Below are 17,573 nucleotides of genomic sequence, written 5' to 3'. Positions count from 1 at the left end.
TTCCTGACAAGAGTGTTATATAGCATTTATCTGGGACGATGCTATTTGATATGTCTGACCTAGACTGTAAGGTTTTCCATTATTGTGTTCTCCGTTTTCTATTTAACGTCATAAAAAATCTGTCCCAGCGCCAGTGGAGATCTCAAAATATTAATTTCTAATGATGCCTCATAAGAAAGTTTGTATATATCTCTTAGGTGTTTTCTATCTGGAGGTATAAAGAGAAAGTTCTTAATTCTAACTCACTTTTTAACCATTTCTGATATAGCTGGACCCTTTTCTTCTCAAATGATTTCCTATAAATGGACGCAGGTACAGATTATATTCCAGATGACTGCCTGCCTGGCCCATCCTTTAATCAGGATCTAGGTTGAATAATTATAAGATAGACGACAAAAATCAGTTAAGCTTTATAGGTGTGTGATATAGACTGAACAAGGTTTTAGTAAAAATGATGAGACAGGTATCCTGAGACCATGTATGAAAATCAGTCATGCTAATTGCTAGTAACTCCTCTTAGCAATAGTAATTATCATTTAATATTTAAAACCATATTAAATATTAGTTTAAAGAAAAGAGCTCAGATTTTTAAATGTTTATGAGCAACAGTATAAAAAATGACCTGAGGGACTTCCCTGGTGGTCCAGTGGTTAAGACACCGTGCTCCCAGTGCAGGGGCCCAGGTGCGATCCCTGGTCAGGGAACTAGATCCTGCATGTGTGCTGCAACTAAGAGTCCTCATGCTGCAACGAAGATCCCGTGTACTGCAACTAAGACCCAGCGCAGCCAAAATAAATAAATACGTAAATACTTTTGAAAAAACTGACCTGAGAAAAACAGTCCTTATCCTAATCAACTATGTAACATAGTATTATTTATTAATATACAGTTTAAAATTTTTGTTTTGTTTTCTGATTTTTGTTTGTACCCTCAGGAAGTACAGCTTACAGAAGAAGAAGAAGCAATCAGATTAAATCTAACAGAAAATGAGCCATTGCCTCCCGAAATCCTTGAAGCAATTCTCTCTGAGTGGTGGTTTAAGGAACCCATACGGTATCTTAATTTATGTAGGCTTTTATACATTTATTGACTTTTATTTGATTTATTCTTAAAAGTTAAAAACGTAATCCAACATAAATTTAAGAATTTTCTCCTTTACTCTCATGTAAACTAGTGATTCCACACATTAAAAACATCTAGGGGATTATTTAGGGACTTCCCTGGTGGCGCAGTAGTTAAGAATCCGCCTGCCAATGCAGGGGACACTGGTCCAGGAGCTCTGGTCCAGGAAGATCCCACAGCCACGGAGCAACTAAGCCCGTGTGCCACAACTATTGAGCCTGTGCTCTAGAGGCCGCAAACTACAGCTACTGAAGCCTGTATGCCTAGAGCCCGTGCTCCACAACAAGAGAAGCCACCGCAACGAGAAGCCCGCGCACCACAACAAAGAGTAGCCCCTGCTTGCCGCAACTGGAGAAAGCTGGCATGCAGCAACAAAGACCCAATGCAGCCAAAAGTAAATAAATAAATTTAAAAAAACATCTAGAGGATTATTTTAAAAATACTGATGCCAGGGACCCCACCCCAAAATAATTGAATCAAAATCTTTAGAGGTGTGAGGTTGGGGCCTGGGCATTGGAGCTCCCCAGGGGATTATAATGTGTAGTTGTGATTAAGGATCCATATTCTAATCCTGTGTACACTCATGACGTACCAGACTCTTTGCCTTGTAGTCTTTTAACAATTAGTTAATTCCACTGTCAACTTAAAGAATAACGCACAAACTGAGGGTTGTGAGTTTAAATTTTATTCAGGGTCTTACTGGGGACTATAGCCTGGGAGATAGCTCTGAAGACCTGTTCCAAAGAGGTAGGGGAGGAGCCAGTACACATGTATGAATTTCTTGGCTAGGATATACATGTAGTTAAGCATATATCTTGGTAAAAGATTGCTGCTAATCGCAAAGAACAGATATCCCAAGTTAATGATTTTAGTGCTTTTCTATGTATGGGAAAATGCAAGAATCTGGGGTCATTGAAATTCTTCCTGAGATATGCATTTAACTATCTAGGGGCCTGTTTATCCAAAGGACAGAGTGCCTCATCCTGTTTTTTCATCCTGAATTCTTTTCAGGGTACGCTGTCGGTAGGTGACTGCAGTGGGTTGTGACTTAACCCCTGTATAACTGGTTGATGAGCAATGCTCTTTGTTTTTGTTGCAGTGGTTGTTCACACCGCTAAATAGCTGTCCATAGTCTCATCCCTTTACCAACAGCCAGGAACAAGCCTGACGCCAGACAGAACAAACTAAGAATTCCAGGCCACCAGAGTTTAAGGCTTCACCTCGATTTCCTAACCAGAATCTCTTACCTCAGTATCCACCAGAAGAAAGTGAAATGATACTTACAGTACTGATAATAGCAAACACTTATATGGAACTTACTGTGTGCCAGATACTGTTCTCCTATATTTTATTCATATTAATTTCCTTAATCCTTACAACTTCACTCTGGGACAGAAAGTTTATTTTCTCATTCTGGAGATAAGAAAACTTTATCATTAGAGAATTCAAATAACTGGCAGGTCCCAGTCCTCCTCTGGTCACTCTCTTTCACTTAGTCCCTGGCCTAACCAAGTAGTGGAATTATTAGTCACTTTAATTTTAATTTCTTGTTCCCTAAATTAGATCAATAGTCGTAGTAAACTTAGGCATGTTGCTGGCAGCAACATAGTCATGGGTTTTTCTTCATTAACTTAGCTCCTGACCTCACATACATTTAAAAAAAAAAAAAAGCGTATGGATTGAAGAAAAGTAAAAGTGAAATTGTAATAGCCTAAATAAAATAGCTGAACATTAGCACTACGTTAAGACTTATTACAATGAAGACTGTAATAACATAAGAAATTTTATTATACAACAGTTATGTTAAAAAAGGATACAAAGTTATTTATAATATGATAGAAAGTTGAACAAATGAAGAACCAACTAGAAAGAAACAAAACAAAATGTCAGTAACCTCTTGGATATGAGGTTGCAGATAATTTTGTCCTTTTTTCATCACTTTATTTCTGATTTTTCTATAGTGAGATTTATTGCTTTTATAATCAGGAAAAAACATGTTTTAAAAAGGCATCTGTCCTAGAGATCTAATGTAACTAATTACATTAGTTACATTACTTCGGTTTTGTATGTGAGAAGCAAGAGGGAGTTGAAGGATGTCTCTGAAGTTTGGCACCTGGATACTAGTGAGTCAGAGGAAGAGCTGTGTGGAAGGGTAACAGTGAGCGTGATTTTTTGACAGTATGATGCATATATAATTCCTGAAGGGCATTCAGATGGAGAAACTAGGCAGCTTGTTGAAAATTCTAAATCAAAACTCAGAAGAAAGTTTGGGTGTAGAGGTAAAAGATTTAGATGTAATTGACAAAGAAGTAACAGCTAGAACAGAAGAGACTTTGCTGAAGGCACCTCTAAAGAAAACAACACATATCTTACGGCCAATATATGTAAATTTGCCCACTTAATTAGAAAGAAAACAACATTTCTAAATGACAGTTAAGAGCTGAAACTGTCAAATGTTCATGAAAGTCCTATTCCTTTGAAGAAGAGAATGTATATTTAAATATAAATAGTTAAACCAAATCTTAGATAAATGAGATAAACTTTCATTCAAAAAGGGACCAATATTAAACCTCTCAACTAAACCAAGCCAGGTTCTCCAAGCCTGTTTGTTTTTATAAATACTCCCTAATGAAAATGTGTTAACATTCCAAGTTATTTTCATGATTCTTAAAGTTTCTTCATACTTGAGCAAGTTTGATGATCCTGTCTGAATACGATCATCTTACACATGAGCCAAGACAACATTAATAATTGTCGCTGGTTACAAAGGGAGCCAGGGAAGAGGGTTATGAACTTTCCCATGAAAAGAAACATCATTAGAAGAAAAATGACTAAAGGATAAGGATTCTCAATAAAGGGGTAGAGGGCAGCCAAGTAGACTCTTTATGTAAACGGTGACACATTCATTAGGCTGGTCACTTGTCCCAAGCAGAGAACTTATTTTCTCTTTCCCTGTGATCTTCTCACAACTTTTAGTAGGCTTCTAATTAATAGTAATTGTCTATAAACTGATTGACAGTACTTTTATACTATAAATATAAGTATAAAATATTATCATTTTAATCCAACTCAGTACATTTGGGAGAAGAAACAGCATGTAGAAATATTAAAAAATTAAAAGGTACTATAGGAAACTGGTTATTCATTGGGTGCCTTATGTAAAGTTGAAAGTTATCAGTACTTTTTTCATTTTTAAATCAATAGTTATAATATTTTAAGCCAATAAAGTAAGTTATGAAATTTCCACCTAGTTCCACAGGTTTTGTATTAGATGGTTTCCCGCAATATCCTGACGAGGTCCAGTTTCTGGGGAAATATGGGTTTTTCCCAGATGCTGCTGTTTTTATACAAATTGATCATCAAGATGTTTCTGATCGCCTCCTTCCTACCCAAATTGGAAAGTGGAAAATGAAACAAAAGAAGAAATTAGAAAGGAAAAAACTCATCAAAGAAATGAAGGCAAAAATCAAGGTATGTATCTGTTAAAAAAAAAGCATGAGAGTAAATGTGTTCAGAATTTATCCAGTTTATAAAGTGGTCTTTACAAAAATGTAGTTTTCTGATTTTAATACCACATTCAGTATGAAAACATTTTCATCAAATATTAAGACAATTTATAATTAAAGAGTTAAGAATTATTTGAGGGCTTTATGATTAGCTACATGTTAATGTTTCTCACTCCAAGGCAAGTAAAATTAAAGATAGTGGTAGCACCAAAGTATCCTTATACCAGACACTGGAGCACAGTTGAAGAGGCAGCAAGTGGAGCAGACCTTGAAACACAAAGAATTAAAATTTTCATTGACTTTTTCACTAGCTCCTGGAATGGTGACACCATCCAGCAAGGCCGTTTTAGCCTGTAGTACAACAAATCCAGGTATTAGCTTACAACATCTTTTCTTGAACTGTAGTCTGAGAAGTTTCCATAAAATGTTCAAAAGTGTCATAGAGAACCTAGCAATTCCACTCCTAGGAACCTATCTAACAGAAATGAAAACATGTCCATGTAACAATTTGTATGTGGAAGTTCACACAGCATTATTCATAATAGCCAAAAAGTAGAAACAGTTCAATGTCCATCAACTGATGAATGGATAAACAAAATGTGGTAAATATCCAGATAGGGTCCCTTGGCTTCCAGCCCAAGGTGGCAACATAGGAGCCTCCTGAACTCAATCCACTCTGAAAGAAATCCAGAAATTAGCTGAGTGACTCCTACACATTGGGCAAATGAGAAAATACCCACATCACCTACATCAAAACAGCTGCTGCTTGAGTGTCTAGCTTCCAATCAGCCTATGCTGACTGTGATCCTCCCATTTGGGACACTGATAGGTCATGGTACCCCCTCAACTACTGGGAGCAACTAAAAACAAATAAAGTGGCTTAAACAAGTACAGAGGCTTAAGAGATGGCCAAGAACAGGGGCCAGCTTGAGCTGTGTTCATCTTCCACACAAGACCACTCTGTCAAGACAGGGAGAGGTGGCTGTTTTATCTAATGGGCAGAGACCAACACATAGAGTCAAAGAAAATGAAAAAACAGAGGAATATGTTCCAAACGGAGGAACAAGATAAAATGCCAGAAACACACCTTACTGAAACAAAGATAAGTGATTTATCTGATAAAGAGTTTAAACTAATAGTCATAAGGATGCTCACCAACGTCAGGAGAACAATGCATAAGCAAAGTGAAATTTTCAAGAGATAGAAAATATAAGAAAGTACCAAACAGAAGTCACAGAGCTGAAGAATACAATAACCAAACTGAAAAATTCAGTACAATAGCAGACTGTAGACACATAAATCAGTTTAACAGAATAGAAAGCACAGAAATAATCCCATGCATATATTGTCAGTTAATTTATGACAAACTAGCCAAGGATGTACAATGGGGAAAAGATAGTTTCTTCAATAAATGGTGCTGGGAAAACTGTATAGCCTGCTACAGAAGAATAAAACTGAACACCTATCTTACACCATACACAAAAATCTACTCAAAATGGATCAAAGACTTGAAACAAAAGCCCTGAAACCCTAAAACTCCTATAAGAAAGAGGGATAAGCTTCTTGACATCAATCTTGGCAATGATGGTTTTTTTTTTGATTTGACACCAAAAGCAAAAATAAATAAGCGGGACTACATCAAACCAAAAAATTTTCTGTCCAGCAAAAGAAACCATCAACAAGATAAAAAGGCAGTCTAGGGAATGGGAAAAACTATTTGTAAATCATATATCTGATAAAGGATTAAAATCTAAAATATATAAAGAACTCATACAACCCAGTATCAAAAAAAAAATCCAATTTTTTAAAATGGGCAGATGAATTGAATAGATATTCTTCCAAAGAAGGCATACAAATGACAACAGGTACATGAAAAGGTGCTCAACATCACTAATCATCAGGTAAATGCAAATCAAAACCACAATGAGATATCACCTCTCACACCTGTTAGGGTATCTAAAATCGAACAGACGAGATAAATGCTGGTGAGGATGTGGAGAAAAAGGAGCGCTTGTGCACTGTTGGTAGGAATGTCAACTAGTACAGCCATCGTGGAAATCAATATGGAGGTTCCACACGTAATTAAAAAATAGAATTACCATATGATCCAGGAATCCCACTTCTGGGTATATATATCCAAAGGAAACAGTCATTATCTCAAAGAGATATCTCTCCTCCCATGTTCATAGCAGCATTATTCACAATAGCCAAGGTGTGGAAACAACCTGTGTCTGCCAACAGGTGAATGGATAAAGAAGTGGTGTGTGTATACACACACACACACACACACACACACACACAGGAATGTTGTTTAGCCATGGGAAAGAAGGAAGTCCTGACGTTTGCAACAACATGGATGGACCTTGAGGGCATTATGCTAAGTTAAATAAGCCAGGCAGAGAAAGACAAATACTGCATGGTATCACTTGTATGTGGAATCTAAAACCAAATCAAACTCATAGAAACAGTCTAGAAAAGTGGTTGTCATGGGCTGGGAGGTGTGGGAAATGGGGAGAAGTTGATAAAATGGTACAAAAGTTCAGCTATAAGATGAATAAGACCTAAGGAGCTAATGTATGACATGATGACTATAGTTGGTAATACTGTACTACTGTATAATTGAAATTTGGCAAGAGAGTAGAACTTAAATGTTGTCACACACACAAGATAAATATGTGAGGTGACGGATGTGTTAATTAACTAAATGGGAGAAGTCCTTTCACAATGTATACGTATCAAATCTTCATGACATGCACTTTAAATATCTTACAATTTTATAAAGCTGGAAAAATAAATAAATAAATAGTATATTCATATAATGGAGTAGTATTCAGTACTTTTAATGAATGTACTATTGATACCCCCTACAATATGGATGACTACCAAAATCATTATTCTGAGTAAATGAAGCCAGGCAAAGAAAATAGTACATACTCTGTGATTCATTCCATATGTATGGCATGTCTTGAAAGGACACATTTATAGATCTGGGTTGAGTAGAAAGAATAGGGCTTTCAAATCTGGAACTAGGAAGACCAAGATGGGACATGAGAACTGTGTTAAATTATGTGACGGTCTTTTATACTGAAGAGAGTATGTCATTGTTCCATGTGGCCACAGGGGAAAGAAGCACCATTGGTAGGAGGAAGTACAGGGAGATGTATTTCATTATTAGTAAGACTTTCCAAAAAGAACAAAGACTGAAGGCAGTGAGCTACTTGTCAATAGATAAGCGTAGACTGAGTGGACATTTGGCAGGGAGAGTATGGAAGAAAGCTCTCTTTAGTGTCAGAGAGCTAATCAGTTAGTTCCAATTTTGAGCTACTGTGACTTAAATTACTGAATACCTTATCACAACTCGATACTTATTAAATTATAAACAAAGTGTTAAAACCATGAAGTTCCTCTGTCACTGCTCAGACACAGTTGTCAAGTTCTTTTCATCTTTTCATCTTGCCAAAGGAAATCCCTCTATCCATCTTGCCATCCATCCCTTTGCTCCACCACACTAAGATTACACGTCCCAGGCCATCCCTGTCCCATACAAAATCAAAGCCAATCTCTCAGCCATCCAAGAACTGTGGAAGTCAGGAGAGAGGTGTGGCAAGACATCAAGCTTCACACCATTCTACCTGACATCCTTCCCTTTTCTGCTGCTGATCTCTGAAGAAAGTGGGCCAAAGTGTCTGCCAGGCAAGAGGCTCTATAAACATGAGAATGGAAAAGAAAGAAGAGGGCATACCAAAGCACAGCTGCATGTTACCTCCTTGTGGGATCTGGCACCTTTAGACCAGTGTTCTCAGAGAACTCTCTGTGCTGATGGAAATGTTCTGTATCTTCACTGTCCAATACAGCAGCCACTAGCCACACATGTGGTTATTAACCAGTTGAAATGTATTTAGTTGGTGAGGCTGAGAAATCAAATGTTTAATTTTATTTAATTTTAATAGAGCTGCAAGTGACTTGTAGCTGCCATACTGGACGGAGCAGCTCTAAAGCAATCAAGCCCCAGCCTAGACATCACATGCCCTGAGGATTTCAGGGATATGGAACAGGAAAGAGCAGATTTACACCTTTCTTCTCATACCCACAGCTCTGCCCTGGTTCAGATTCTTTTCACCTCACACCCAGCACTCCTACGATGACCTCCTAATTGTCCTACCAGGCTTCATATCTGGGCCCTCCAGGCCATCCTTCGGGCAACCTGATCTTCCTAAAACTCTGTTTTGATCAAGTCACTCTGTTAAGATCTGAACTCCTCAGTCTGGCATTTAAAGCCCTCCCAATCCTGTTCCAAACCCTCTTTCTAACTTTATTTCTCAGTTGGAACAAATACAAACCCTCCTTACAGCTCCATCATACAATGTGCTTTTTCATACCCTTATCTGGGAGTTTCTTACACCATCCTCACACTAGCTGTGTTATACTATGTGAATTAAACCTTCTGACTTTATTAACTCATCTATAAAGTGGGATAATGCTGTCCGCCTTGCAGTATATTTTGAGCAGAAAATGAAAGAATATACATGTGCAGTGCTCAGAACAGTGATGGCACCTGGCAGACATGCAATAATTAGTTAAACTTCACTGACCACTACTTATTTGAGTGAAAGGATCAGAGGAGAAACAGACTCATAATATGTGTGTGCTTTATTATACATACTTTGCATTTCTTTTTGGTATATACAGTGGTTTCCTTATATGTTATGAAAACACAAAGGAGACTGTATTTTCATAACTCTACAGTTAAAGCACCTATGGTAAAACTCTGGTTTTAAAAAAGGAAATTAGAGTTTTTATAACTCTTATCCTCTGAAAAGCTACAGTATCTCTCTGGGGCTCATGAACTATATTAATTTGATTCAATTCAGTTTTAGAATTCTATCTACAAATATTTCTTGAATGTCAACAAAACATAAATTATCTGAAATGTATACTCAGTAATTGTCAGATAAAAGGAGCACAGTCCTGATGGCCTAGACCGGAGCCCCCAGGGCATGTCTTTAAGGCACTTCTCTGATCTCCCAGTATTTAAGGGGACTCCAGTTTCAAGAGTCCTGAGCCAATGAGCCCCCAAACCCAAGGGGTGCTGGTTAGTTTTCATGCAAACCTTAAGGTCATATCAAAGTCCCAGTATTTAAGGGGACTCCAGTTTCAACAGTCCTGAGCCAATGAGCCCCCAAACCCAAGGGGTGCTGGTTAGTTTTCATGCAAACCTTAAGGTCATATCAAAGGACCTATTCATTGCATTAGATTTAGAGACCCCTAGAAGGACTGGAGGACTACTTATACACCATATGTGTGAATGCATCCAAAGTACATGTGCTTTTCTCACATGGATTCTTTAGGCAATTACATCTTAATAATATGATGGAAGATTATCAAACATTTTCAACAAAGAGCCTCTAAGTATTTCCCTGTTTCTCCATGTACAAAATCTACCTCTCCACCAAAGGAAACAAATAAGTAATCCATTTTGAAAAGGAATTCTAAAGTTTATAGAAAAAGTGACTGATCCCAAGTACCATTTATCCCTCTGGAGGGAAGTAGCTGATCAAGAGGTCCAGAGGTCCAAAGATGTAAATGACATAATTACCACTATCACATGCTTTTCTGGAAAGTATCCTTCTACCCAAATATTATTCCCCTTTGGGAAAAAAAATTAATATATAGAAAGTAATTTTAGGGCTTCCCTGGTGGCGCAGTGGTTGGGAATCTGCCTGCCAATGCGGGGGACACGGGTTTGAGCCCTGGTCCAGGAAAATCCCACATGTGACAGAGCAACTAAGCCTGTGTGCCACAACTACTGAGCCCGTGAGCCACAACTACTGAGCCAATGCACCTAGAGACGATGGTCCACAACAAGAGAAGCCACCGCAATGAGAAGCCTGTGCACTGCAACAAAGCGTAGCTCGCTGCAACTAGAGAAAGCCTGCATGCAGCAACGAAGACCCAATGCAGCCAAGAATAAATAAATTAAATAAATTTTTTTAAAAAAAGTAATTTTATTATTATCCATTAATATTTTTTAATGTCTCTTTCTTTAACAGGATGACATGATTTCTAAAAGAAGGGCTGAACTTATAATAGAGAGAGAGAGAAAAAGGAAAGAAGAGGAGGTAAGTAAATAAAATTGCTTTTTGCAAAAAAAAAGGACACACATATTTAAAACATATATATTTTACACATATATAAAATCTCAGCAATGTAAAATAAAAAGATGCATAGAAGTCTTTTTTTAATTTTTATTTTACGTTGGAGTATAGTTGATTTACAATGTTATATTAGTTTCAGGTGTATAGCAAAGTGATTGTTATACATATACATATATCTATTCTTTTTCAGATTCTTTTCCCATATAGGTTATTACAGAGTATTGAGTAGAGTTCCCTGTGCTATACAGAAGGTCCTTGTTGATTATCTATTTTATATATAGCAGTGTATGTCTGTTAATCCCAACCTCCTAATTTATCTTTCCCCTGCATCTTTCTCCTTTGGTAACCATAAGTTTGTTTTCTAAATCTGTGAGTCTGCGTCTGTTTTGTAAAGAAGCTCATTTGTATTTTTTTTTAGATTCCACATATAAGTGATATCTTATGATATTTGTCTTTCTCTGCCTGATTTACTTCATTTAGTATGATAATCTCTAGGTCCATCCACGTCTCTACAAATGACCCAATTTCGTTCCTTTTTTGTTTTGTTTCTTGTTGTTTTTCTGCTACTCTCTTTTTTTCTTTTTTTTTTTTAAACGTCTTTATTGGAGTACAATTGCTTTACATTGTTGTGTTAGTTGCTGCTGTGTAACAAAGTGAATCAGCTATACGTATATATATATCCCTATATCCCCTCCCTCTTGCATGTCCCTCACACCCTCCCTATCCGACCCCTCTAGGTGGTCACAAAGCACCAAGCTGATCTCCCTGTGCTATGCGGCTGTTTCCCACTAGCTATCTATTTTACATTTGGTAGTGTATATATGTCAATGCCACTCTCTCACTTCGTCTCAGCTTACCCTTCCCCCTCCCCGTGTCCTCAGGTCCATTCTCTATGTCTGCGTCTTCATTCCTGTCCTGCCCCTAGGTTCTTCAGAACCTTTTTTTTTTTTTTTTTTAGATTCCATATATATGTGTTACCATACAGTATTTGTTTTTCTCTTTCTGACTTACTTCACTCTGTATGAGAGGCTCTAGGTCCATCCACCTCATTACAAATAACTCAATTTCATTGCTTTTTATGGCTAATATTCTATTTAATATATATGTATCACATCTTCTTTATCCATTCATCTGTCGATGGGCATTTAGGTTGCTTCCATGACCTGGCTATTGTAAATAGTGCTGCAGTGAACATTGGGGTGCATGTATCTTTTCAAATTATGGTTTTCTCCAGAAATATACCCTGGAGTGGGATTGCTGGATCATAAGGTAGCTCTATTTTTAGTGTTTTTAAGGAAACGCCATACTCTCCTCCATGGTGGCTGAATCAATTTACACTCCCACCAACAGTGTAGGAGGGTTCCCTTTTCTCCACACCCTCTCCAGTATTTATTGTTCAAAGGCTTTTTGAAAATGGCCATTCTGACCTGTGTGAAGTGATACCTCATTGTAGTTTTGATTTGCATTTCTCTAATAATTAGTGACGTTGAGCATCAAAAAGATGCATAGAAGTCTTGATGGAGATATAGAGTTTATGTACAAGTTCTGAGATTATATATCATTTTTATTTTCTTTACACTTTTTGGTATTCTATAACTGTTTACAATGAACTTTTATTACTTTTATAATCAGAAAAACAAAAATTTTTTAAAGAAAGAAAACCAAGATGTTTAAATAATCTAATACAAAATATAATGATACTACATTAAACTATGCTTCTTGTGGATTTTCATTTGTGCTTTTCACACTTCAGCTCTTGCTACAGGGAGATAGGCTGGGAGCTTGGGTATAAGGTCTAGACAGAGAGCCTGTGAAGTTGTGCTGGGGCTAAAATATAGCTTACCTCGAGGTAAAGAATGGAATGGGGCAGAGCCTGTAGATGCTCAGAGTCACATACTGTGCAGGATGTTCAATACAGCTCCTCTTTTCCATCGGCTGATTTTTTGAAAAGATAAACCTTGAAGATCACGGATTTCGTTTTGTTTAGAGAGGAGCTAGTCCCCAGTTGACCTAGCTGACCCAAATGCTACAGCCAAGCACCTCAGATAAAATATTCTGTCTTATAAACAAAATAAGATTTTGTAAGTTAGCTCTTCTGAGACTTAATCTTTTATAAAAAGTTGGCTATGTATCTCCCACAATTAATTTATACAAACTGACTTTGGAAGACAATTCCTGAGATTTTTTTATGAGAGTTCCTGAGATTTTCTGAGATTAAAACTGTGTATTTTTTTTAACTTTTTTGATGGGAATTTTATATGTACTGCTACTGTCTCAGACAAGGAAAGACTAAACGCAGTGCAGCATCTCAAGGATCACTTAGTACAATTGTTATAATCAGTTACTGTGACAACCTGAGTTGAATCCATCCTGACTCCACATGGACCTTGGAGCTTGCTTTCGTGCACAGAACCAGGGGTCTTCTCATCATCTGCCTCTCTGTACAGAAATATGCAGTTTCTTGACTCACCTTTTTCCCAAGCAGTTAGGGAACCATATGCAGATAAAGCCCTTCCCAGGTTTGTCTTCTCAGCCTTAACATTATTGCCTTTGCTGTCTGACTTTTTAGCAACAAATAAAACACTTTTAACATTAGAAATCACTTCAAAGTCTCAAGGTGACTACTTCCATTAATTTTATAGGAAAATGTCGCCATCATGTGGAATTTTAGCCTCCAAATGTGACTGAAGGATATTCTATAAACCAGTGGCTTCATACAGATTTACAATGCGTATCTTCCAATTCCTTGGAGGCCTTGCTTCTACTCTTACCCCTAGCTCCAGAATCTTTGCCCTCGTCCTGTACACTAGCTCTTTCTCTGGTGCCTGGGTCCCTTTTACCAAGTGTAGTGTAGCCACATGCAGGAGAATGCCAGGAGTAGCCATGAAGGATTTTATCACTTTTCTAGATATGAGGAGATGCAACAATTGGGCTCATAAAATCATCTCCTGAAAATATCTAACTATCTGAAGACCTGTTCTGCCAGTTTTTTCTAGAGCACAGAGTGCCTCATTTCTGATCCATCCTGAACTTCTTTCCAGGGCTGTTGAAGGTCAGCAGCTGCAGCAGCTCATAATTTATTTCTTATAGAGGTAGAGGGCAAGTGCCAATTTGTAGGTGACAAAAGACAGAGCTTTCTATCAGAGTTTTAGTCCCCCTCTGCCACCACCGCTCTAATGGAGGCTGCCTTCCATGCAAATGCACAAAATAAGAGAACTGACCCTAAGCCTATCGCTCCCTCCAAATTTTGACTACTCTACAAAATCTGCCTTTGTTCACTCTCCAGAAGCCCTCTGGAGCAAGAGAGAGGGAAAAAAAATCTGTGTGTATTTGTGTGTGTGTTGTCCACGGCTTAATGGTTATTATCTGCTAGAGGCTAAATGAACTTATTCCTTCATACTGGAGGCAGATCTCTGAGACGATGAATTTTAGAACATGTATCTCCTAACATAAGGACTGAGAGATACTAGATATAAGAAAAAAAAGCAGCACTGTTCCAGAGGACCAAAATGCCACTTACAGAAAACTAAAACCTTTTTCTCTAAAAAGAATTAACCTGTGGGTCTCTCAGATGGTCTTCTATGAAGATTTTTAGGCTATTAACCTTTTAAAAAATTTAAAGGAACTAGCCACAGCAACGTGATCAGAAAAAGAAACAGCATACATACTGAAAAGTAAGAACAAAATTTAATATTTGCACATATTTGATTATCTAGAAAGTCCAAGAGGGTAAATTGCAGAAAAATTTTTTAAGGTTGATCCCACCAGCTCCTCATGTAACAGTGACATTTGTCCCCATGAAGAAAAAAGTAAATAATTTCTAAAGTAATTAAATAATCTGTCTAGAAAATTCTAGGTGCCACAGAATGTTGGTTGGTACTCTTCATCATCTGGGACAAGATCCAGCCTGCCTGCCTCTTCTCATCCTCACATCTTAAATGGAAGCATGATACAACCTGTCCTGCTCACATACCTAGAGCTTACAGTTGCTCTGAATTAATCAGTTTAGTCCTTCATTCACAAAAATGAATAAACAACCAAGGATTGCCATATATTTGAAATTATCAATACAAGGAAGAACCAAGATGAACAAACAGAATAATTGACTCTAAAACAAATAGACAATACAGGAAATATATTAAACATTTAAAAAATTCCAATTTACCTTAAATAATTCAAGAACTTGTATCCATAAAACAAAAACAGGATGGTATGAAAAACCAGAGAGCAAAAAAAAAGTTCATGGAAACTACAATATAGCATTTAAATTAATTGAAAGTTTCTTGTTAAACTTATATAGTTTAATTTTTTTAATTAACAAACAAGTTGGAAGAGCTATTAAATAGAGCTGGAGAGGTGAGCAAAAGTTCATCTGAAACTAAGATGTCTGCAGCTCGTAGTGTGGACTCATCCCACCATGCCTCCAGTGATCGTTAGCAAATCAAATCTCAAACTAAAAAATTGTCAAAATATAAGAAAAAGGAAAAAGTAGTAAGAGAACCAAATGGCTTCAAAATTCAAATAAAAAAGAATAAGAACTGAGAAACATAGTTCCAATGCCAAACTCCTTCCGGGGAAAGAGGAGCCTGGGCACAGAACAGGGAAGGGCCCTTTGTTCTCTCTTCTTCCTCCCGGCACCTGCAAGTCCAAATCCCAGCTTCAGGCGCCTTTAAAGGCACCAGGGTCTAATCAGTTAGAAAGATCAGGAAATAGCGAGCTAATCAAAAGTGTGCAGGCAAGAGGTAATGAGAGGGCAAACAGTAGAGCAGGACTAGAAAGGAGGAGAGAGTCTTAAGTATTATTTAGGATTCCTATTCTTAGAAACTGGATGTGCAATAATGGAGAGTGAGGAGTCAAGATAACTCCCAGGTTTCCGACGGGAAGGCAGTGCTCCATCCGGGACAAGGGATACTTCTGGGCGACGTGCATAGAGGCAGTGCAGGAGGATCAGTAGGACAGGGTTCAGTGTTACGCAAACTGGACTGTAGCACTTCGAGCCTTTACAACACCACTTAGTATCAGTATCCTGTTGTGGTCTTCAGTAATCATTTATGTGTTAATTCTGGTTTCCTCAGATAAGCTGCAACCTCCTCAGGGGCGTGTACTATTCTATTAGAACAGTGCTTTATACAAAATGACAATAATAACTATAACATAATATAGTGTTATAATAATAGGAATAACAGCTATCATTTGCATGCTTACCATGTACCAGACAGTTTTCTGAGGGCTTTGCATGTATTAACTTATTTTAGCACTACCAACAACCACGTGAGGGAGGTACTTTCCTTATTCCTATTTTACAGACGAGGAAACTGGTTTTGTCCAAGCTAACACAGCTAGGGAGTGTTTTATATACTCTTTGAGTTGCATTAAATATTGTTACTGAAGACCATGAGAAACATGTAATATTCTGACAACTATAGCATTAAATATTAGCAGTTAATATCTTGTCTAGGCATTTATTTATGGGATCACCGTGGTGTTAGAGTCTTGAAGGCATTAAATTTCTTGGGTGCCAGATATTTGAAACTTTACTATATCAGTTGATGAACGTTGCATGCCATACTAACCAATACCCGCTTATTCCAAAATATCCCAGATGATTAGTTAGCAGTGTCATTTGTTCCATATTTTATATGTATAGTAAAAGGGAATATTTTCCTCCTTAGACTGTTAGACAAGATGAAGACATGAGCGAGGAAGAACCTGAAGATGAGGAAGATGATATTGACAACATCCTTGATGAATTTCCAAAAGATGAGGAAGTGATGAGTGAGGAAGATGAAGAGCAGGAAATTGATGCGGTCGAACGCCTGAGAGGTGAACTGAGAGAAAAATTTGAAGCAGATACGAATAATTTACAAATAATACAGGTTATTACTTTTTCGTTTTTCATAATTCAAAAAATAACTTTTGAGAATGAAACAAAAGCGAGTTGGTTTATGCCTTGGTTTCTTTTTAACATTTCAAAAGAAATGTATATTTTTAGGGGTTAGGTCCCTTTCGTCAGCACCATTTACAATTGTAAAAACTAGTTAATAAATCAAGGGCAACGTGGAAGCCACATAGGGTCAAAGTTTTAGCTGCCAACCTGCAGTTACTTGGAAGCTGAAAAATATTTGCTCTCTAGACTGAAGTAATCAGTTACTAGCAATGTCCATGTGCTGTAACTAAATACTGCCAGCCTCCTTCCCACTAAAAATGTTTGGTTTTATGATTGTTTTTCATTAGGAAGAATTTGAGAAGTTTTTGATACCAGTAATTCTCATTAATGGAGCTCGGAAAACCCACATTGTACAATACATATTGAATATGAAACTGAAACCGCTGGTGGAGAATCGTGCAAGCATTTTCGAGAAATGTTATCCAATATCATCCCGCCTTGCCCAGAAAATGCTCAGCTTTACCTACAAGTATATAAGCTCATTTGGCTACTGGGACCCTGTAAAGGTGATGTCAGCAAATGCATCTGAAAACCATGTTCTTTCTCTTGTTTCTTTTTTTTTTTTAAGCATGTCTAAGAAGACAGTGGATAAGTTCAAAAAATTGTAAGCATTGTATAGTATTCTTAGCTAGCTATAAAAATATGTGTGGTTGTTTCACCTTTCTGAAGTAGGAAAGTAGTTGAAGGGTTTAAACTTCTTTCATCTATTTCTGTAAAGATCATCCAGTTCCAACTTGGTTTTAACTCTGTAGCAGAAGATGGTAGTAGAAATATTTTCAAACTAGACATCTAGCGAGCTGAGCTCTGACACAATTTGCTATCTAATTTTAGGCAAGTCCTTTA

The 17,573-nt window shown here is 37.3% G+C and overlaps 1 protein-coding gene across 1 annotated transcript in view; it reads left to right on the top strand.

Annotated features, from left to right (window-relative positions):
- Positions 1-17,573, top strand: part of AK9 (adenylate kinase 9) — a 125,413-nt gene that overhangs the window by 84,728 nt on the left and 23,112 nt on the right. The window contains exons 25-29 of the mRNA XM_019929566.3: positions 935-1,053; positions 4,374-4,593; positions 10,679-10,747; positions 16,456-16,659; positions 17,018-17,236. Coding sequence (XP_019785125.2) covers positions 935-1,053; positions 4,374-4,593; positions 10,679-10,747; positions 16,456-16,659; positions 17,018-17,236 — 831 coding nt within the window. The remainder of the gene's footprint in view (positions 1-934; positions 1,054-4,373; positions 4,594-10,678; positions 10,748-16,455; positions 16,660-17,017; positions 17,237-17,573) is intronic.

Source organism: Tursiops truncatus, chromosome 12, assembly GCF_011762595.2.
Source record: "Tursiops truncatus isolate mTurTru1 chromosome 12, mTurTru1.mat.Y, whole genome shotgun sequence".
In the NCBI taxonomy this organism is placed as follows: Eukaryota; Metazoa; Chordata; class Mammalia; order Artiodactyla; family Delphinidae; genus Tursiops; species Tursiops truncatus.
The sequence above is the reverse complement of the archived record's forward strand: the minus strand, read 5'-3'. Positions and strand labels throughout refer to the sequence as shown.